The sequence below is a fragment of the Neovison vison genome, chromosome 4 (genome assembly GCF_020171115.1).
Source record: "Neovison vison isolate M4711 chromosome 4, ASM_NN_V1, whole genome shotgun sequence".
Lineage (NCBI taxonomy): Eukaryota > Metazoa > Chordata > Mammalia > Carnivora > Mustelidae > Neogale > Neogale vison.
This window is the reverse complement of record NC_058094.1, coordinates 145,220,563-145,241,628: the sequence shown is the minus strand read 5'-3', so window position 1 is coordinate 145,241,628 and position 21,066 is coordinate 145,220,563. Positions and strand designations below refer to the sequence as shown.

Below are 21,066 nucleotides of genomic sequence, written 5' to 3'. Positions count from 1 at the left end.
GGCAGCAAGGCTTTGTACGACCCGAGGCACGTGGGAGCTCGGCTGCGGGCAGTTTCTCGCCTTGGCAAGGGAGATGCTTTCAAGAACCTTTTTAGGGTACTAGAGGGTTCGGTCCCGAACTGCCCCGGCCGGTCCATGAGTCAGCAGCCGGGAGAGGAGGAAGAAACTAGGAGCAGAAAGAAGACGCCCCCTCCCTCCTTCCTTTCAGGCTGGGCAAGGATTACCGTGGAGCCTGGAGCCAAAAGGCACTGGCGTCACGACCCCACGAGTCCAGGGGCTAGTCGCCAGGGACAAAGACAGACCTATTTTGGAGTCGCGCTGGTGGAAGACTGAGGCAAGGGCGGCTAACGCGGGACGGAGCCGGGGCTGAGTGGGCACGTACCAGAGGTCAGAGCGTGGGTGATGGCGGTGCCCTGGCCGTCCGCAGCACTCGGCAGGAGCAGCATGATGGCCCCGGGACCAGCCCCGCGAGGGCAGAGGTTCGCGTCCCGGGCGGAGGGCGCTGAGCGTCCCCTCCAGCTCTACCTCTCGGTCCGAGCCTCGCGCCTTGACTCTACGACGCCGAGGAACCGGCGCATGGAGACGACCAATAACTACTTCCGGGATGGATCTTTCGCGGTGCGGAGGCCAATTCCACCCCCACACACCGCGCCAACGTGTGCGGCAGCCTAGTTCCTCAGCTGACTCAGATCCGGTTTGGGACAGACTCTCACAAAAGAACGGTTCCTAAGCTCCTCAGTTCCGCGGCGAAAAGGATTGTGTTTTTCCACCAGGCGCTACGCGTGGAGCATAATTTTCCGAAGCAGTTCTTAGAATGGTGTTTTTATTTTTAAATCACTGCTAGCCCGAGCCTAACCGCTGATTTTTCCAGTACCCCTACTCGTATAAATAAAAAAAGTAAAGATATGTATGAATTACTATTGAGATTATTGTAGTCTTTATGCATCTATAGAAAAATTTAGTACATAGATCTATAACATATTTGTATCTATCTAAATAATGTCATCAAATGTTTGTTATGATATTACTAAGTAATTTACCTGTATTGTTTTATTTAATCATCATAACATTTGGAGAAGACTACCTCCTCAGTGTCAAGATTCTATTCCAGGGCACCTGGGTGACTCAGGTTATGATCTCAGGGTCCTGGCATCTACTCCCTCATTGGGCTTTCTGCTAGGTAGGGAGCCTGCTTCCTCCTCTCTCTCTCTGCCTGCCTCTCTGCCTACTTGTGATCTCTCTCTGTCAAATAAATAGATAAATAAAATCTTTAAAAAAAAAAAAGATTCTATTCCAAGGCCAGCAATCTCTTTACACTGCTCTAAAAGCATGAAGTTGTCCTCCTCCTCGACCACCAAGATATTACCAATTACAGGATTCTGGAACTTAGTTGTTTAATGTATAATAAAATCAATTGTACTCCTACTATGATTCCTTCTAAGACTGAGGTAAAACGCAAAAACTAGCAAAACGGAACCAGTGGACCAAGATTCACCCCTCTCCCCCACCCACTGGAGGCCCGCGGCTGTATCTAGAATAGGTTGAGCAAAATGAAAGACTTGATGTGTTAAAGAGCACCAGGAGTTGGAGAATTAGTCTCTATGAATTACATTTTCATTGTTAAGTAAGTTGATGGGCCTGCTATCTACCACATAACGTAACTTTCACTTCAAAATGGACATTTCAAAGATAAGTTAATTATCTCCCCCTAAACCTCTTCCTGATAACTTTCTTTATTAATGTAAGCACTTAAGACAGGCTTTAAGGCTCAAAGTAACCCACTTCCACTTTCTTAATTTTTTCTCACATGTACCACATCAATTCTTAGAATTACCTCTAAGGTCACATGGATTATTTTTTTTTATTGTGGTAAAATACACATCATGTGAAATTCACGCCCTAACCATTTTTTTAGTGTACAGCTTGGTTGTGTTAAATACATTCATTTTGTATTTTTTAAAAATACTTTCCTTTTAAAAGATTGTTTATATTTATTTGACAGAGAGAGAGACAGTGAGAGAGGGAATACAAGCAGGGGGAGTGGGAGAGGGAGAGTGAGAAGCGGGCTTCCCGCTGAGCAGAGAGCCCGATGCAGGGCTCAATCCCAGGACCCTGGGATCATGACCTGAGCCAAAGGCAGAGGCTTTAACCGACTGAGCCACCCAGGTGCCTCTCTCATAAAGATTTCTATTTATTTATTTAAAAGAGAGAGAGAATGAGCAGGTAATCCCACTGAGGGGCTTGATCCCAGGACCCCAGGATCATGACCTGAGCCGAAGGCAGATCCTCAACTGACTGACACACACAGGGTCCCATTCATTTTGTTGCACAACCAATTGTCAAAACTCTTTTCATCTTGTGAAACAGAGACTACACCCAATAAGTAACAACTCCCCATTTCTACCTACCCCTAGACCCTGGCAACCACCATTCTAATCTCTTGGTCCCTAGGAATTTGACTACTCTAATACCTCATATAAGTGGAATCATACACCATTTGTCTTTTTGTGACTGGCTAATTATGTCACATAAGGTCTTTACAATTGTAGTATGTGTCCGGACTTCTTTTCAAGGCTAAATAATATTTCATGGTATGTACATTTTACTTATCCATTCATTTGCCTATTGGGATGCTTTCACCTTTCGGCTATTGTGAATAGTGCTGCTATGAACATGGAAATATAATTTTTTTTTTGAGATCTGGCTTTTGATTCTTTTGAGTATATCCAGAACTGAAATTGCTGGATCATATGGTAATTACATTTTTTAATTTTTTTGAGGAACTGTCATACTATTTTCCCTAGTTTATCATTTTACATTCTCACCAAAAGGAAGGATTCCTTTTTCTTCACATCCTCACCAACACTTTTGTTTTTTCTCACTCCATTTTTTTGATAGTGGCCATCCAAATGGCTGTAAGGCAGTATCTCCTGGTTTTGATTTCTATTTCCCCAATGGCTATTATTGAGCATCTTTTTCCTGTGCTTGCTGGCCATTTACGTATCTTCTTTGAAATGTTTATTCAAGTCCATTGCCCATTTTTAGTTATTTTTTTCAAGATTTTATTTCCTTGAGAGTGTGAGCAAGGGGAGGAGCTGTAAAATGGAGACACGCCGACTCCGAACCCAGGACCCTGAGATCGTGACCTGAGCCAAAATCAAGAGTCAGAGCCTCCACCGAGTCACCTAAGTGCCCCCATTGCTCATTTTTTAAAATGGGGCTGTTCTCCTCTTGAGTTGGAGTTCCTCCTATATTTGAGGTATTAATCCCTTATCGAATTTATGACACCCAAATTCTTTCTCCTACCCTGGAAGTTATGTTTTCACTCTCCTCCCTATGTCCTGCCTTAGCGCAAAGAAGGGTCAGGTTTTCATTTGCAAATTCAGGTCTTTCCTAACTACTCACTTCTATTCATCACCTAAACTAATTTCTCTCAAAACGTGCTCTTTTCCCCAACTCCCCCGTACCTGAGGATGGTTCCTACCAGTCCTCTTTGGCAGGAGGTTGAAACGCTGAAACTGTTTATCTCATTTCACACCGACATCAAATTAAGGAGCAACTTCTCTTTACCTTCACTGTATTCATAGATCTAGCTACGACTTACTGCGTATCTAATACTGAAGAGACTTTGAAAACACCGTTATTTAATACCGTTTTCACAACGCTGTGAGGTAAAGGATAAACTTAAAGCACAGAGTAGTTACCAAAGAATGCACAGTAAAGAAATGACTAAATGAGGAGTTAAACTCCGGGTCTCGGAATCTGTTGTTCAGGCAAACGCTCCCTCGTAACGGACCAGGGCCAACCTACGTCCCGTTCCCACCGGGAACTGGTCCCGGAACTGCGAGGGGACGCCGGCGCCTGTCCTCCGGGACTCTCTTCCGGTTTTCGTGCGCAGACTAAACCTGTCCGCGGAGCTCCGCTTACTTCCGGTGAGGAAAGGAAAGAGCGGCACCACCGGAAGCGACGAAGGTGCTGTGTAATCACTGAGCAGTTGAGGGCCTCGGAACAACGAAAATGCCGGATTACCTCGGTGCGGATCAGCGGAAAACCAAAGAGGAGGAGAAGGACGACAAGCCTATCCGAGGTCGGTTGACACAGGCGGGCGGGCCTGGCCGGAGCAGAACCAAGCTTGGCCCCAGAGGGGAGGCTGGATTCCTTGCTGCCGTCCGGCGCTGTGTTCCTTTTGTGCCCCTGATGATTTAGTCGGTGGCGGCAGCAGGCTTAGCCGGCGTGCCTTCTCGCTGCCCCACATGTTGGTCCAAGTTCTGTATTCATCTCCCTCCGATCGAGGCTTTTATTCATCCTGAGCTGTCACGTCTTGAGGAGGTCACGCACTGTGCTTGGGCCTGCTGGCCTTGAAAAAGCGTCCCCGCCTGGCGGTGCTTGATCACCTGGATCCTCTTTTCCGTCCCTCCTTCTCCTTTAGTGGGACGGCTTGGTGCTATCCCTGTGTAGCCGGGATCCTGAGACGTGGTTTTCTTTAAAAAAAAAAAAAAAACAGCGGAGGGGGGGCACACATTACTTTGATTAATTTATTCAGATGGTCCCAAACAGTAAAGGCATTAAAAAAGATACACTGAAAAGTGTCTTTGCCCTTGGCTCCATCATCCATTATCCTCGGAGGCAGATCGTGTTGCCATTTTGCGTTATCTTTCTAGACATTTTGTGCATAAACAAGCGTTTATTTTTACCTAAAAGGAGCATATTGTATATCTTGCTTTTCCCCCGTCTTCGTGTGTCTTAGGGACAAGTTCATATTGTTTTATAAAAAGTCCGTGCTGTCTGCCTATTTCTGCATCTGCACAGTACCCCATTTTATTGGGGGAGCAGTCATATATACGACTAATCCTTATTGATGCACGTGTACATGTCTTCCAATCTGACGGCCATCCTAGAGCAACGAATTTGTTCATGTAACTTTTATCCCAGTACAAACACAAGCTGTAGGGTCCGTTTTAGAAATGGAGTTGTAAGTTTGATAATGCGAAATTACTCTCTGTAGGGACTGTATTCCTTGACACTTCTACCCACGGTGCAGGAGATAAAGCGCACCCAGCTCACATTTCTTCCCCTTCTAGTCTCATCTTTATGCTGCTTTCTTCTTGTGTTCCTTACAGACTATTTAAAAAATATTCTCGCATTTTCCCCCCTTTCTTTTCTCTTACTTTTCCCTTCGTAAACAACTTCAGTCCCTCCTAGCACTGTTTTCTTTTCCATTTCCACCTCCCAGCCCAAGAAAAAATTTTCTCTCTGTGTTCTTCCCACACTTTACTCTTTGCCTTGGCAGTATGTTAGGATACTGCTCAGAGCTACTCAGACACCTAGTAGAAAACTTAGTCACAGAGATTTAGCATTTCATCTGTGTATGTCTCTGGGTAGGTTATCATTCTGTAAATGTATCAGTAAATGTATTCTGTGTATATAGTTATGACTAATATAGAATTCTATGTGCTGCTTCACCCATATTTTAGTTGGTCTTTATAGCAGCATTATGGAGGTAAATGAGTGTTCTCTCGGTTTCTCAGATGACAGATCTGATGCTTAGATTCCTTTTTTTCAGCGTTACTTAACAAATGCATGACTTGCTGCAACTTTGCTAGTGCCCAGGTTGTTCCGATTTTCAAACTGTTCTTTGGGCTTCCTGGTTTTTTTGTGTCACAGTACTTGAAGACTCTTCAGCATTTATGTGACGCCGTTGGTTAAAAATCTGCCTTTACCCAATTAAGATAATTCCTTGAGTCCAGGAACTTTTTCTTGGTTGTATTTATGTCATTACTAACTTTGCGTAATTTTTCTCACTCATTAATGCAATTTAAATTTAACAGAAAAGAATTGTTAGCTCTAATTTCCCAGATTTGAACCTAATGTATTTTCTCTTATTTTAGCTCTGGATGAGGGGGATATTGCCTTGCTGAAAACTTACGTAAGTCCTTTTAGTGTCTACCAAATGCAGATTTAAAAAATATATATTTTATTTATTTATTTGTCAGAGAGAGAGAGAGAGCGCGCGCCTGTGTGCACACAGAAGCAGGCAGAGTGGCAGTCAGAGACAGAGAAGCAGGCTCCCTGATGAGCAAGGAACACCCCCCAACCCCTTGTGGGACTTGATCCCAGGACCCTGGGATCATGACCTTAGCCAAAGGCAGTGGCTTTTTTTTTTTTTTTTTTTTTTTAGATTTTATTTATTTATTTGACAGAGAGAGATCACAAGTAGGCAGAGAGAGAGGAGGAAGCAGACTCCCCGCTGAGCAGAGAGCCCGATGTGGGACTCGATCCCAGGACCCTGAGATCATGACCCGAGCCGAAGGCAGCGGCTTAACCCACTGAGCCACCCAGGCGCCCCAAAGGTAGTGGCTTAACCGACTGAGCGACCCAGGTGTCCCAAATGTAGATGTTTTATGTTGAAATAAGAACTATTGTTGCAGCTGTCTGGTGGCTCAGTTGGTTGAGCCACTGCCTTTGGCTCAGGTCATGATCCCAGAGTCCTGGGATCGAGTGTTGCATCAGGCTCCCTGCTCTGAGGGGAGTCTGCTTCTCCCTCTGACCCTCCTCTCCGCATGCTCGCTCGCTCTCTCAAATAAATAAATAAAATAAAAAAGAACTATTATTGGTATTATCCTTCCAAATAATTAGAAAAGAAAGTCTAGCAGTTTGTAATAATCCTCACTGAAAAGTTACATACCATTTTCTCTCTAGATTAGATCGAGAGCAAATATTCAGCATATCAAAACTTGTATATTTTTTTATACTATTTGTATGTAAGTATGGTCCTACATTGGAAGATACTTGAACTAACATACCAGTGTGTACTATATTTAAAATGTATGCAACTGAATTAGATCTGAAATGGAAAGTTTAATGCATAGAAATGGACTTGCAGTTTTCTTTAGTTTCAGGCATGATTTTCGTTTGTTAGCCTACATAATGGTGTGTTGTTTGAGGGAAAATACTGGTTCAGGAATATTTCTGAAAGATACGCTCTATTTCCACTTCACAAGCTTTTGGTCAATAATAGCTATTAAGATTGTAACTGTTAACACTTTGTCTGCAGTTTAATACATTGATGTCTTAATGTTCTAATTCGAGTGATCTTTATCTCCTAGGGTCAAAGCACTTATTCTAGGCAGATAAAGCAGGTTGAAGATGACATTCAACAACTTCTCAAGAAAATTAATGAGCTCACTGGTATATATTTCATTATTCTTATCTCTTTAAATGTCCTGTATTAATTATATCAAAAGAGTATATGCAAAACTAACTCTTTCATGAATTATAGATTAAAAAAATTATTACTCGGGGCACCTGGGTGGCTCAGTGGGTTAAGCCACTGCCTTCGGCTCAGGTCATGATCTCAGGGTCCTGGGATCGAGTTCCGCATCAGGCTCTCTGCTCAGCAGGGAGCCTGCTTCCTCTTCTCTCTCTGCCTGCCTCTCTGCCTACTTGTGATCTGTCTCTGTCAAATAAATTAAAAAAAAAATTATTACTCTCCTGTTAAGAAATTAGAACTCCTTTAATAATCTTTCACTACCTTTTACAACCAAGATCAGTGCTTAAGCAGGTAACCAAGATCAGTGCTTAAGCAGGTAAGCAACCTCATCCTTTAAGCAAATAATGTTTCTGTTGCTTAAAGCCAAGTTCAATAAACTCTATTAAAGAACTAAATGTTTCCAAAAAAGGGGGGGGGGAGTAAATGTTTCTCAGTGAGTAAAAATATGGTCCCCTAGGGTACTGCTTAAAGTAAGCACACTATTGCCCAATGGTTGGAAACTTTTCTTCTCAGTAATTTGAGTGCTGAAGTTTTCTAGTATTTGACCTGCACACATTTGTGAAATAAAGTATTGCATTTTGACTTGTGACTGCTTTAGGGCAGTGGTTTTCAGATGAGGTGTTACCCCTGTGCCCTCTTTCTCCAGGACATTTGGCAGTAACTAGAGATACTCTTTTTTTTTTTTTTTAAGATTTTATTTATTTACTTGACAGAGAGAGATCACAAGTAAGCAGGCAGGCAGAGAGAGAGGAAGGGAAGCAGGCTCCCTGCTGAGCAGAGAGCCCGATGCGGGACTCGATCCCAGGACCCTGAAATCATGACCTGAGCCGAAGGCAGCGGCCCAACCCACTGAGCCACCCAGGCGCCCCTAGAAGATACTCTTGATGCTCATCATTTGAGGGGGAGGTGGTGCTGGTGGCATCTAGTGGTGAGCGGCCAAGAATGTTGCCCGCTACCCAGAAATGCACAGGACACCCCCCACAGCAGTTTACTCCATCCAAAATGTCAGTGGTGCTGAGCTCAAGAATGCTTGCTTACAGGTGATGCATTACATTTCAGTTTTTGTTCTCTTTATTTAGGTATTAAAGAGTCTGATACTGGCCTGGCCCCACCAGCACTCTGGGATTTGGCTGCAGATAAGCAAACACTGCAGAGTGAACAGCCTTTGCAGGTTGCAAGGTATGCATCACATGCTGGAAATTCATTTTTATCTGTACTTTTAAGCACTTTTTAGAATCCAGGTGTATGCAGTAGTTCATAAAAATTTCTTTTCCTAGTTTGAAGTAAACAAAGCTTTTATAGAAGTATCTGGGATTAAATTTTATGCTTTCAACAATTACTGAAGAAGTAGGTAAAGATATAATCATATAAAAGATTCGAAAGATTCAGATGGTACCAAAAAGATCAGATGAAAACAGGAAAACCTCCCTTCTCATCTTCGCTGTCCCATATTCCCTCATTAGCTGTAACTGAAAATAGTTTGGTCCTCTTAGCCCTCCTGTGTATCATCATATATATATTTGCATGCAAAGAAACATGTCCTGATTTTTTTTAGTACTTCTTTCTTTCTTTCTCTTGTTTTTTAAAAATTACTAGTATTCTGTAGATTTTGGTTTATTTACAATTTTGTTACTGTACAAACTGTACTACTGTACAGTTGCTATACTGAACATTCATGTTAAATACTTCTCTGTGTACATACACTTCTGTAGTATAGCTTACTAGCAGTGGAATTGGGAGGTCAAAGGCGTTTACAGTTTTGAAAATCTGGAAAAAGGTAGTTTGACCAATTTATACTCCCTAACATGAGGTTTTGAGGCAGATATCTGTTTCCCTGATCAATATAAGATATGTGATTATCTGTTTTTACACTTTCATCATTGGGGGGTAAATAAAAATCTCATTTTAATTTGCATTATGCTGATTACTAGTATGACTGCTTCTTATACTAACTAAACATTTGTATTTCTTTTTTTTAAAGTGAGATGGTGGAGTTGCTCGGGGCCGCAGTCCCTTTGGACTGTTGTCTCCTGCTCCCCATCTCTTTTTTTTTTTAAAGATTTTATTTATTTATTTGACAGAGAGAGATCACAAGTAGATGGAGAGGCAGGCAGAGAGAGAGATAGAGGGAAGCAGGCTCCCTGCTGAGCAGAAAGCCTGATGCGGGACTCGATCCCAGGACCCTGAGATCATGACCTGAGCCGAAGGCAGCGGCTTAACCCACTGAGCCACCCAGGCGCCCTTTTTAATTTTTTTTTTAAAGATTTTATTTATTTATTTGACAGAGAGAAATCACAAGTAGATGGAGAGGCAGGCAGAGAGAGAGAGAGAGGGAAGCAGGCTCCCTGCCGAGCAGAGAGCCTGATGCGGGACTCGATCCCAGGACCCTGAGATCATGACCTGAGCCGAAGGCAGCAGCTTAACCCACTGAGCCACCCAGGCGCCCAACATTTGTATTTCTTTAAAGATTTTTATTTATTTATTTATTTGATAGTGAGTGAGAGAGAGAGAGATCACAAGCAGGCAGAGAGGCAAGCAGAGAGAGAGGGGGAAGCAGGCTCCTTGCTGAGCAGAGAGCCCTATGTGGGGCTTGATCCCAGGACCCTGGGATCATGACCCAAGCTAAAGGCAGAGGCTTTAACCCACTGAGCCACCCAGGTCTATTCATGTTTTGTTCTATTGGGTTCTTTTTGTGAATTTTCTATATTGTATATATTAATCTTTTCTTCGATATGCTACAATTATTTTTTTTCCCATTCTGTCACTTAACTTCTTGTACCTTTTGTTGTATTAATGTGTAAAATAAATATAATAAATAAACATTAAATAAAATTAATAAAAATTAAAAAATTTAATTTTAAATTTAAATAAAATAAAATTTAATTTTAAATTAAAATAAAAAAGAATATATTTTCACTATACCTCTTGGGTTTGTTGCTTATGAACGCTTAGCTCAATCCAAGATTATATTCTCCTGTGTTATTCTGATCATTGAATATTTTGTTTCAATTTTAACTCTTTACTACAGCTAAAAGTTATTTTTCCTTTCCTCTTTTACTTCCTCCCTTACTCTTTTTTTTCTGTCTCCCCTTCTTTCCATTTATTGGTTTATATTTCAGTTTTATCATGGTTTTAAAGAGTTAAACAGTGCTAGGACAGTAGTTGTCTTTCCCAATTCCTCTACCCTTAGAGATACCTGTTTTCAAAATTTTTAACTGGTGGTTTGGTTTCTACCTTCATGATTCTTTTTTTTTTTTTTTTTACCCTCTCCCCTCCCCTCCCCCCCCCACCTTCATGATTCTTAAGGACACAATTCTTACATATTGTAGATTGTGTCTTGTTTTTTTTTTTTTATTTGACAGAGAGAGATCACAAGCAGGCAGAGAGGCAGGCAGAGAGGGAGGAGGAAGCAGGCTCCCTGCCGAGCAGAGAGCCCGATGCGGGCCTCGATCCCAGGACCCTGAGATCATGACCTGAGCTGAAGGCAGCAGCTTAACCCACTGAGCCACCCAGGTGCCCTGTGTCTTGTTTTTTTAAGTTTAGGTATTATCTACTGGCTTGAGGATTTTGTTTCCTCTGCCTTCATCCCCAAAACAGACCTTTCCTATCCCTACATCCTCCTAATGTAAATACAGTAAAATTTTGGTTAGGTCAGTAGTCACTGTTTTCATAACTGGCTAAGTGATGCTATTCACTAAGAGGTAAGTATACTACTTACATTTCTTGTTTTCCTTGTCATAATTGTCTTTCCTCATTTGCCATTTTCTGTGTGTATAAAAAACTCAACCCTCCAGTTTTTCCTGATTGTCTAAAATTGCTCTTCAGATGTGTTAGGTCTGGCAGGTGTTTTGTTTTTTTTTTTTTTTAAGATTTTTTTTAAGAGATCACAAGTAGGCAGAGAGGCAGGCAGAAAGAGGGGGAAAGCAGGCTCCCTGCTGAGCAGAGAGTCCAGTGCGGGGCTCGATCCCAGGACATGACGCCAGGATCATGACCTAAGCTGAAGGCAGAGGCTTTAACCCACTGAGCCACCCAGGCGCCCTGGCAGGTTTTTTTCTCCCATATACCTCAGGTGCATCAGCTGCGCCTCAGGTTCTCTCGGGTCCATTGTCCTGAGAAGTCTTTCCCAGTACTTGCTCACCTGCTTCATTTTGCACCATGGCCCTTTGCACATGCTAAATCACAACCATCCTTGATCTCTGACCTTGGAGGTTCCCTTTGCTGCTCTCCTGTTGCTTACGTACCATGAGTTTCTCATGTTGGTTTGTGTATACCTGCTTTAGGTGTAAGTAGCTCTGTAGTAGCTTCCTGAAAGAAGCAAGTTGGGAGGCAGTATTTTGAGACCACGTATGTCTGAAAATGTCTTGATATAATGTTCCTTCTTCAGAATTTTGAAGGCAGCATTCCATGGTCTTCCCCCTCCCAATGTTGTTGATCTGAAGTTCTTCTGATTCCCAGTCCTGTATGTGTGACCTGTTTTTCATCTGAAAGTTGTAGAGTCTCCTCGTTCTCAGGATTCTGAGATTTCATAATGACATGCCTCAGTATTGGTGAATTTTCATCCATGGTGCTTGGCTCTCATGGCCTTCACTGTGGCAGTTTTTCTTGAAATTATTTTTTAATTTCTTTCTATTTTCTTGGTCCTCTATTCCAGACTTGTATTACTTGGAGCTCCTGGATATCTCTGCTGATATGCTAATCTTTCCTGTCCAGTGGTTTTTTGTTTGTTTGTTTTGGTCTTTTTGCTCTACTTCTGAGATTTTTTTAATGTTAAGTCCTTTTATTCCTTTTTTGTTCCTTCCTGTTTCTCTTTTCAAGCTTTTAATTTCTAAGAGCTCTTTATTCTTTCAGTATAGGTGTTCGTTGTTTTTTTGAATGTCCTCTATTTTTGAATCATGGTCGTAAGGTATTCTCATTCATCAAGGAAATGAATGATAATTGCAGGGTTTCTACTTTATCCAAGGTGCTTTTTTCCCCTTCGTTTGTTCGGGGTCTTTTATGCTAGATGTCTGGTAATCATACATTGATTTTAGTTGGAGACCTAAGAACTGAGAGAAACTCAGGTTCATTCTGAAAGTTGACATCCTTACATATATGTACTTTCTCAGCTTTGGATTAAAAAAAATCCTGGGCGCCTGGGTGGCTCAGTGGGTTAAGCCGCTGCCTTCGGCTCAGGTCATGATCTCAGGGTCCTGGGATCGAGTCCCACATTGGGCTCTCTGCTCAGCGGGGAGCCTGATTCCCTCTCTCTCTCTGCCTGCCTCTCTACCTGCTTGTGATCTCTGTCTGTCAAATAAATAAATAAAAATATTTTAAAAAAATATAAATAAATAAAAATAAAAAAAATCCTTATTTGCGCAGACACTGTGAACATGATTTGTCAGAGGAAGTAGTAATTGGTACTTTATATGTAATCGTCTCTGGTAGACCTTGACTGGTAACAGAAAACAGAGTCCTATCACACAGTTTTGCTGCAAGGATAAAGCTTTTTTTTTTTTCCTTTTTGTAAAGATTTTATTTATTTGAGAGACAGGGACAGGGAGGGAGAACATGAGAGGGGAGAGGGAGAAGCAGGTTCCCCACTTCCCCACTGATCAGGGAGCCCAATTTGGGTCTCGATCCCAGGACCCCAGGATCATGAGCTCACAGCATGCTCAAGACTGGACAAAGCATTCTTGAACTTACTTTGGGCTGTACCTTTACGTACACTCTAGACTATTTTGTATTTCCCCGTATTAGTGCTACAGCTTATGACATGGATTTGTCCTACAGTGAGTTCTGTTTTTTGTTTTTCTTCCATAGACAGAAGAGAAAGGGCAGTAGACTGCTTTTTACTATGATGTACATGGTATTACAAATTTGGCTTTACCATGTCACACAGAAAAAGAATACATTTGAGTTAAAAATAGCTGCAATGATAAACATGGATTTGAAGTATAAACTCAGAAAAGAAGGTAAACACATTTATTACGTAACTTGTTATGAGGCAAGATGACCATCTTCTTAAAGGGGCAATAAAATGGAGAGTAACTTAAGATATAGAGTAGTATCATTAAGGAATGTACTTAAGAAAGTCCAGAAATTGGAGCATGTGGGTGGCTCAGTCAGTTAAGCATCTGCCTTCGGCTCAGGTCCTCATCCTGGGTCTTGGGATCAAGCCCCGTGTCAGGCTCCCTGCTTATTGGGGAGCTTGCTTCTCCCTCTCCCGGTTCGTGCTCTCTTCCAGTCTCTGTCTCTCTCTCAAATAAATAAATAAAATCTTGGAAAAAAAATTCAAGAAATTAGAGAACTTCTTAATAATGAAATAATGAAATGTTTAACTTTCTAGGGGAATGTGTCTTTTGAAAAATTGACAGCTTTGCTTAATTTGAGTGGACCCTTGGGTTTCTATAGTAAAGGATCATAAGCAGTGATCTAATTTCTGCAGTTCTAGTTTTTACTTGCTCATTAGTATACTGCTTGCCCGGGAGAGAATCTAGTTACTTGAATTCATTATTAGTGGTTTAGGTTTCTTACTCTAACCAAGCCTTTTGCTGTTAGGTGTACGAAGATAATCAATGCTGACTCGGAGGACCCAAAGTACATTATCAATGTGAAGCAGTTTGCCAAGTTTGTGGTGGACCTCAGTGATCAGGTAGCACCGACCGACATTGAAGAAGGGATGAGAGTTGGGTAAGATTGTATTTACAGTAAATACTCTTCTTTCATTAAAGATACCATGCCACATCACATCCTTGGCTTCTTTGGAATGAATGAATTGGGTACCGTAGAATACGAAGCAATACCCTGTGGTAGAGTACTACCGTTGAACACCCTTTCTTCCACATCTGCTTCTTTCCTTTACCCGACTAGGGCTTTTTGTGAATGGCTTTAAACGTCAGACTCAAGTGCAGGATTTGAGAGTTGAGTTTGACGGTCTACTTAAGGTAACGTGGTGTGAGTGGAGGGAGCGCTTGCTCTAAGATAGTAGGATTAAGTAAGTTAATGTATATACAATACATGATGATTAACTGAGTAAGTTTTTTGAATGTGTTGAATGATGATCTTTTTTACAATCCTTAGGGTGGACAGAAATAAGTATCAGATTCACATTCCGCTGCCTCCCAAGATTGACCCAACAGTTACCATGATGCAGGTAAGAAAATACGGGAGGGAAAAGGAATGGCATGACTTTGAATACAATTGCATCCATCTCAAAGAATTTTGAAACTTTGACTTGTAAACTGTCAATATGTGGGCATATACTGGAGAGTTATAAAATGTTTTAAACAGTTTTTCAGATGAGAAAGTTTTTATCAGTCTTTTTTTTTTTTTTTTTACTGCTTTGTCTCTCAGTGTCATTGCAAATACTATTGCAAGTGGTGGTAGGACACTGGACAATGGATTCCATTTTTATGTTATTCTTATTTGCGATGAGTCTCATTTTTCTTTTTTGGGTGTTGGGTCTGCTGTAGTGGATAGAACATTTGAACTAGTATTCAAAAGCCTATGGCTCTATGTTAACACATTTTCATCTTTCTTTTAGGTGGAAGAAAAACCTGATGTCACTTACAGTGATGTGGGTGGCTGTAAGGAACAGATTGAGAAACTTAGAGAAGTAGTTGAAACCCCATTACTTCATGTAAGTGGCTGAGACTGTGGACTAAGTTACGTATCATTAGATAGCTTCGAAAATTTTGTTTTCCTTAGTGAAAACTTTTGAGCGGGTAGAGGATAGAGGTGTGGTGAGTTGGTACATTCCAGAAGAGAGGAAGCAAAATGATTGGTCAGACCTATTAAAAAACAGATCTGCTATCTTGAGTGACAGAGGAGATTGAGATATAACCTTTAGCAATATGTTAGAATTTATTATAAGTTACTGTAGAAGAAACCACGTGTTTTAATGATACCAAGAGGATGTAGGCTTAAATTGAGTCAAAATAAGCTTGGGAGGATAATGGAAAACTGGAATATTAAACACCAGATAATACTTTCATTTTTTAAAACACTGTAATTTTTTAAAAATGGGGGGAAAATATTTTGTTAAGCCTGGATAAGAAAAACACCATTAAAAGCCATTCAGTATTACGTATAGATGTGAGTCTATTTTTAGATTTTGTGTCTTAGAATAAGCAAAATTCTTATTTAGATCAAGTGTATACATGTGGACTTAATGATTTTGGTTTAAATAAATGATATTTACAGATATGATACAGACGTAGTTCTGTGTTTATTACACAGAAGTGATAAATGTAAAAATCATGTCTCCCACCATAGCCTGAAAGATTTGTTAACCTTGGCATCGAGCCTCCCAAGGGTGTGCTGCTCTTTGGTCCACCTGGTACAGGCAAGACCCTCTGTGCTCGGGCAGTTGCTAACAGGACTGATGCTTGCTTCATTCGAGTTATTGGATCTGAACTTGTACAGAAGTACGTCGGTGAGGTAAAGTACATTGATCAGAATCAACTATTACGTAGCCCTGTGAAAGGTTTATGATGTGGAATAACAGTTCCACACTGAAGAACTGAGACGTGAAATTTCTTGACTGATGGATTGTAATTAGTAGCTCAGAAGCCACTGGCCTTCCCTTGGTTATTCGAAACAAACAATTGGCTAAAACTTGTAATCAGTGTGCTTCCTCTTCAGAAGGATGGCCTTTCTACAGATTTGGTTTCTGGGACCCCAGAAATGTAGTGAGTGCATTCAAAAGTGTACTTTTTCAGGGGCAGCATTTCATATGCTATTATGAAAAGAGAACATAATCGTCTGTATATGTACTAGGGTGTATACACATACACACACGTATACATACGATGTATTTTTTTATTACATTTAGGTCTAGGGCTGTGTATATCACATCTGAAACAGTAGTGATTAGTATACTTAGAATAAGACTCAGTAAAGGAGCTGCATGAGTTGATCTGTTCCTTGATCAAAACTTACAAAGCAGGGAGCCTGGGTGGCTTAGTTGATTAAGCTTCTGCCTTTGGGTCAGGTCATGATCTCAGGGTCCTGGGATCAAGCCCGCATTGGGCTCTTTGCTCAGCAGGGAGCCTGCTTCTCCCTCTCCCTCTTCTCCTCCTGCTTATTCTCTGTCTTATTCTCTCTCTCAAATAAATAAATAAAATCTTAAAAAAAAAAAAGTACACGGTGAAATTAGTGCTCACAAATGCTAATGATAAATCCGAAGCTTTCTTTCCTCAATTTTAACTGATTGTCATGGTACCTTTATTCAAGTGTTCATTTGACCTCTTCAGATCTTGAAGTATTGACTATTTAATAGGTATAGAATCATGAAATTAATACTGTTCGGAGGGTAATAAGATTAATTTGGTGGAATAGGTACCAACTTCAGGTTTTTTTTTTTTAAAAAGCTTTAGGTATTACTAATACTTGAGAATACGGTTAGGAATATTGAAAAGTTTGAAGCATAGATTCTTACTGTGTTTAAATTTAAACCAACTCTGAATTATTTTTCTCATTAGGGGGCTCGAATGGTTCGTGAGCTCTTTGAAATGGCCAGAACGAAAAAAGCCTGCCTTATCTTCTTTGATGAAATTGATGCTATTGGAGGTATGTGGTTTTTTAGAGGACTACTCTAGGATTGGTTTTCATGAGCATGCTAAAGTAATATGTGTAGAATTCTCTTGATGTGTTAATCTTATAGAGAATTTTAATTCCAGCTCTTCTGTGAGCTCTGGCATGTGTGAGCTACAGATTACAGACAACAGAGATCCGCCGTAAAGGAAAAAAGAGATGGAGCATTGTTATTTCTGAAAGTCTTGATCTTTGTCCTTTCCTCATTTTTTTCACATGATACACATTTTCACACTTTAACAATTTCTAATTGGGGATATGACTTCACTTAATGTGATAAGAAAGCACTAGGGCATAATTTAGTTGGTGGTGGTTTTTCATAATGTATACATAAAGTAATGTTACTGCTGGCTTTGTAGATTTGATGAAATACATTATTAGCTATGTGATTCAGGCAGGTTATTCAAACTAACTGAGCTTCTGTTTGCTTACCAAATAAAGGAAATGATAATTCCTGCCTTGTTTATTTCACAGGTTTTTGAGAGATTTAAAGTAAGTCATAGGGGTGCTTAGGTGGCTTAGTTGGTTAAGCATCCAACTCTTGATCTCAGTTCAGATCTCGATCTCCGGTTCATGCGTTCAAGCTTCACATTGGGCTCCATGCTGGGGTAGAGCCTACTTAAAAAAAAAAGTTAAGTAACAAGTGAGATAAACTTTTTGAAAACTAAACTATTCTGTAGGGCTGGACTATTGTTATAGTTTATGAGAGTAGTAATTCTTTTATTTTTAGGAGAGAGGAGGGGCAGAGAGAAAGGGAGACAGACATGGGGCTCGATACCACAACCCTGAGATCATGACCTGAGCTGAAATCAAGAGTTGGATGTTTAATTTACGTGAGCTGCCAGGCATCCTGGGAGCAATAATTTTTTTTTTTTAAAGATTTTATTTATTTGAGAGGGAGAGCATGAGAAGGGGGAGGGTTAGAGGGAGAAGCAGACTCCCTGCCAAGCAGGGAGCCTGATGCAGAACTTGACCATTGGACTCCAGGATCATGACCTGAGCCAAAGGCAGTTGCTTAACCAGCTGAGCCACCCAGGCGCCCCAATAATTCTTAACCGCTCGAAAGATGTCATATGTTCAGACAGTTACTTATGAACTTAGTGACACAGATGACTTGAAAACATAGTGTACCCTCTGATGCTCTCTGGGGACTGCAGTTAGGTTACCTAGAATCTTGTTTTTAGACTGGTTGGATGTTGTTAGGTTCAGACATTGCTGTGGTTAATGTCTTGGAGGGACATAAGGTGACCGCAGTGCACCGATGTAGTGTTGTGACTCTGAAGTTATTTGTATAGTAGTTTTGGAATAAGCTTTATGATGTCAGGATGCTTTGAAGCTGTGGCTTCCAAAGTACACTGTATATAAAGTAGTAGTAGTAGGGTACAAGAAGGAAATCTAGAATTTTTCTTTGTATTTTTAATCTCATTTGAAAGTTTTCCAATTTTTTTTGTTTTATAATATACATAATACATTAATACAACCGTATGTATTTATACAACTTAAGAATGAGAGTATATATTTGAAGGGCTTTTTTATTTTGGTTGCAAATGAGAGATTGACATTAAGCTCAGATAATACATCAGAATCGGTATGCTGTATTATAGATTTAGCCATATTTTTTTTTAACTTTTTTTGTTTTTTTTAAGATTTTATTTATTTATTTATTTGACAGACAGAGATCACAAGAAGGCAGAGAGGCAGGCAGAGAGAGAAGGGGAAGCAGGCTCCCTGCCGAGCAGAGAGCCCGATGCAGGGCTCGATCCCAGAACCCTGAGATCATGACCTGAGCTAAAGGTAGAGACTTTAACCCACTGAGCCACCCAGGCGCCCCAGATTTAGCCATATTTTTAAGGAGAGTTTCTGAGAAACTTGGAAGGAAGAGTATGACCATTTCTTACATACAGTCAGACACCATCATAGCGCTTGAGTCCGCATGTGTTCTGTTGCCTCATACAGATGTGTATTGTGCTGAAAGTGGAGGTGTTCTTGAGTCACTTAAAAAACAAAAGTCCTGGGTGCCTGGGTGGCTCAGTGGGTTAAGCCTCTGCCTTCAGCTCAGGTCATGATCTCAGGGTCCTGGGATGAGCCCCGCATCAGGCTCTCTGCTCAGGGGGGAGCCTGCTTCCCCCCCTCTCTCTGCCTGCCTCTCTGCCTACTTGTGATTTCTCTGTGTGTCAAATAAAGAAATAAAATCTTTAAAAAAAAAAAAGAAAAATTCCTTAAAGAGGTTAAAAAAAATACTTAAAAGAAGCCTCTGTTCCATAAATCTATGATGAGTCCCTTTGAAAGATGCCCTCTCTAATCAGTTTTGTGTAAAGGAGGCTCTTCTCAGAGTGTGTGCTTCCCAGGGAGACGTTCATACGCTCCGGTGTCCCGGCAGGAGCAGTCAGTGACAGTACCTTGAGTTAGGCGTTGCACTGTCCTCAAGTGGACGTCGAGGAGCTTATATTTCCTTTTGTCTTCTCAGGGGCTCGTTTTGATGATGGTGCTGGAGGAGACAACGAAGTGCAGAGAACAATGCTGGAACTGATCAATCAGCTGGACGGTTTTGATCCTCGAGGTAACATTAAAGTGCTGATGGCCACTAACAGACCAGACACCCTGGATCCAGCACTCATGAGGCCAGGGAGACTGGACAGAAAGATTGAATTCAGCTTACCTGATCTAGAGGTAAGAAAATCATTTCGTTTCAGAGATCCCAAGAGTCTCTCGTGTGAAATTTTTTCTTCCTGTGGTGTTTTTCCATTTTAATATTTATCAATTCCCCTATTTTTAGGGTCGGACCCACATTTTTAAGATTCATGCTCGTTCAATGAGTGTTGAAAGAGATATCAGATTTGAATTGTTAGCGCGACTGTGTCCAAATAGCACTGGTAGGTTGAAAGGTCTTGCTTGTTACATTTGCTGGTCGGTCTGTTCAGGCTGCTTTAATAAGCCTGTCATTTTCTTTTTGTTTGAAAGGTGCGGAGATTAGAAGTGTCTGCACAGAAGCTGGCATGTTTGCCATCAGAGCACGGCGAAAAATTGCTACCGAGAAGGATTTCTTGGAGGCTGTAAATAAGGTCATTAAGTCTTACGCCAAATTCAGTGCTACTCCCCGCTATATGACATACAACTGATCCCGAAGGCTTTCATGAAAACTTCCTTTCACTGGAATCCTAACTTTATTAAATAGCCTTGTTAATAACCAGGACACACACAAAAATAAAGCGTTTCAAATTGTATGTTTTTTTTAGATGTCTTTGTAGTACAATAAAAAGTGGTATCTGATGTCGTTAGGCAGAAAAGCTTATTGTGATGTATATTGATTATGTTTTGATCACTACACTACCATTGAAGGGTCCCATTTCATAAAGTGCTTGCTTAGACCACGTCCATTCTAGGCACATGCTGGCTGGGTGCCAGTGGTGTCCTCCCATCTACCCAGTGCAGTGGATCTAATGCATTTTGATGTTACGCGTGCAAAAACTTTCCTACTTAATATACTTGTAGCCAAGCTGGGATTCATGGCCAACTTTGTCAGCCCCGTACCTGTATTTCTCACCTTCATGCTCTTCTGCCCCTTATCAAAGCAGCCCATCTAGGCACAGGACCACGTGTTTCAGTGGTTTTTTAAAAATTTTTTTCCTACCACACTGAATAATAAAGCTTTGGCCAAACTTTTTTTAAAGTGGAAGAAGCATCTGATGTATTAGGTTTTACTTTGCCATTTGAGTTGATTTCAAGTTCATCAAGACGAATTAGTGACTTTACTGACCAGCAAAGTAGTAAAGCAGAAGGAAAAATATATACACATAATAATCTAATTTAGAAGATCCAGAATTGGTTTCATACAGAGAAGTACTTATTTTCATCTTACAAATTAATGTTTAAAATATTGGTAAAGCTCCTGTTAGACTTCTGGTGAAGTGAGGTATTTCTAAAAATAAAGTTGTATTGGGATCCTCAGCAGATCTCTCAAATTATTATTTTTTCAAATTATTTCTTGTGCAGACAAATCCTCTCCTATCTTGCACCACCATTAGCCTCTCTGACCAAATACTGAGACGCAAGCACAATAAAGAATGTTTTTATTGCAGTTTAGTCATAAAAAAGTAATGCAAAATAGCAAGAACTCGATACATTTTAATTCACAGAAGAAAAAGTGACAACATAGAAAATGCTTTAAAATGTTGTATTGAAATATTTAAAATATGAAAGTTTTCAAAGAGAAGAACGAAAGC

The 21,066-nt window shown here is 40.8% G+C and overlaps 2 protein-coding genes across 2 annotated transcripts in view; one reads left to right on the top strand and one right to left on the bottom strand.

The window, feature by feature from the left end:
- The window catches only part of DNAJC2 (DnaJ heat shock protein family (Hsp40) member C2), a 35,034-nt gene extending 34,428 nt beyond the window's left edge, over window positions 1-606 (bottom strand). The window contains exon 1 of the mRNA XM_044245860.1: window positions 383-606. Coding sequence (XP_044101795.1) covers window positions 383-446 — 64 coding nt within the window. The 5' untranslated portion in view covers window positions 447-606. The remainder of the gene's footprint in view (window positions 1-382) is intronic.
- Window positions 607-3,930: 3,324 nt separating this feature from the next.
- Window positions 3,931-20,808, top strand: PSMC2 (proteasome 26S subunit, ATPase 2). The gene is made up of 12 exons (XM_044245859.1): window positions 3,931-4,087; window positions 5,889-5,926; window positions 7,107-7,188; window positions 8,350-8,449; window positions 13,808-13,939; window positions 14,330-14,402; window positions 14,793-14,888; window positions 15,524-15,688; window positions 16,732-16,819; window positions 19,311-19,513; window positions 19,620-19,716; window positions 19,805-20,808. The coding sequence occupies exons 1-12, from the start codon at window positions 4,018-4,020 to the stop codon at window positions 19,960-19,962; spliced, it is 1,302 nt and encodes a 433-aa protein (XP_044101794.1). The 5' UTR covers window positions 3,931-4,017; the 3' UTR covers window positions 19,963-20,808.
- Window positions 20,809-21,066: the final 258 nt, after the last annotated feature.

What these genes read in the sequence shown, in the direction of transcription:
- PSMC2 (XM_044245859.1), top strand. Translation starts at nt 4,018, where the DNA reads ATGCCGGATTACCTCGGTGCGGATCAGCGGAAAACCAAAGAGGAGGAG. An exon ending in GGACGACAAGCCTATCCGAG is followed by an intron (nt 4,088 to 5,888) that starts GTCGGTTGACAC and finishes CTCTTATTTTAG; the next exon opens with CTCTGGATGAGGGGGATATT. An exon ending in GAAAATTAATGAGCTCACTG is followed by an intron (nt 7,189 to 8,349) that starts GTATATATTTCA and finishes CTCTTTATTTAG; the next exon opens with GTATTAAAGAGTCTGATACT.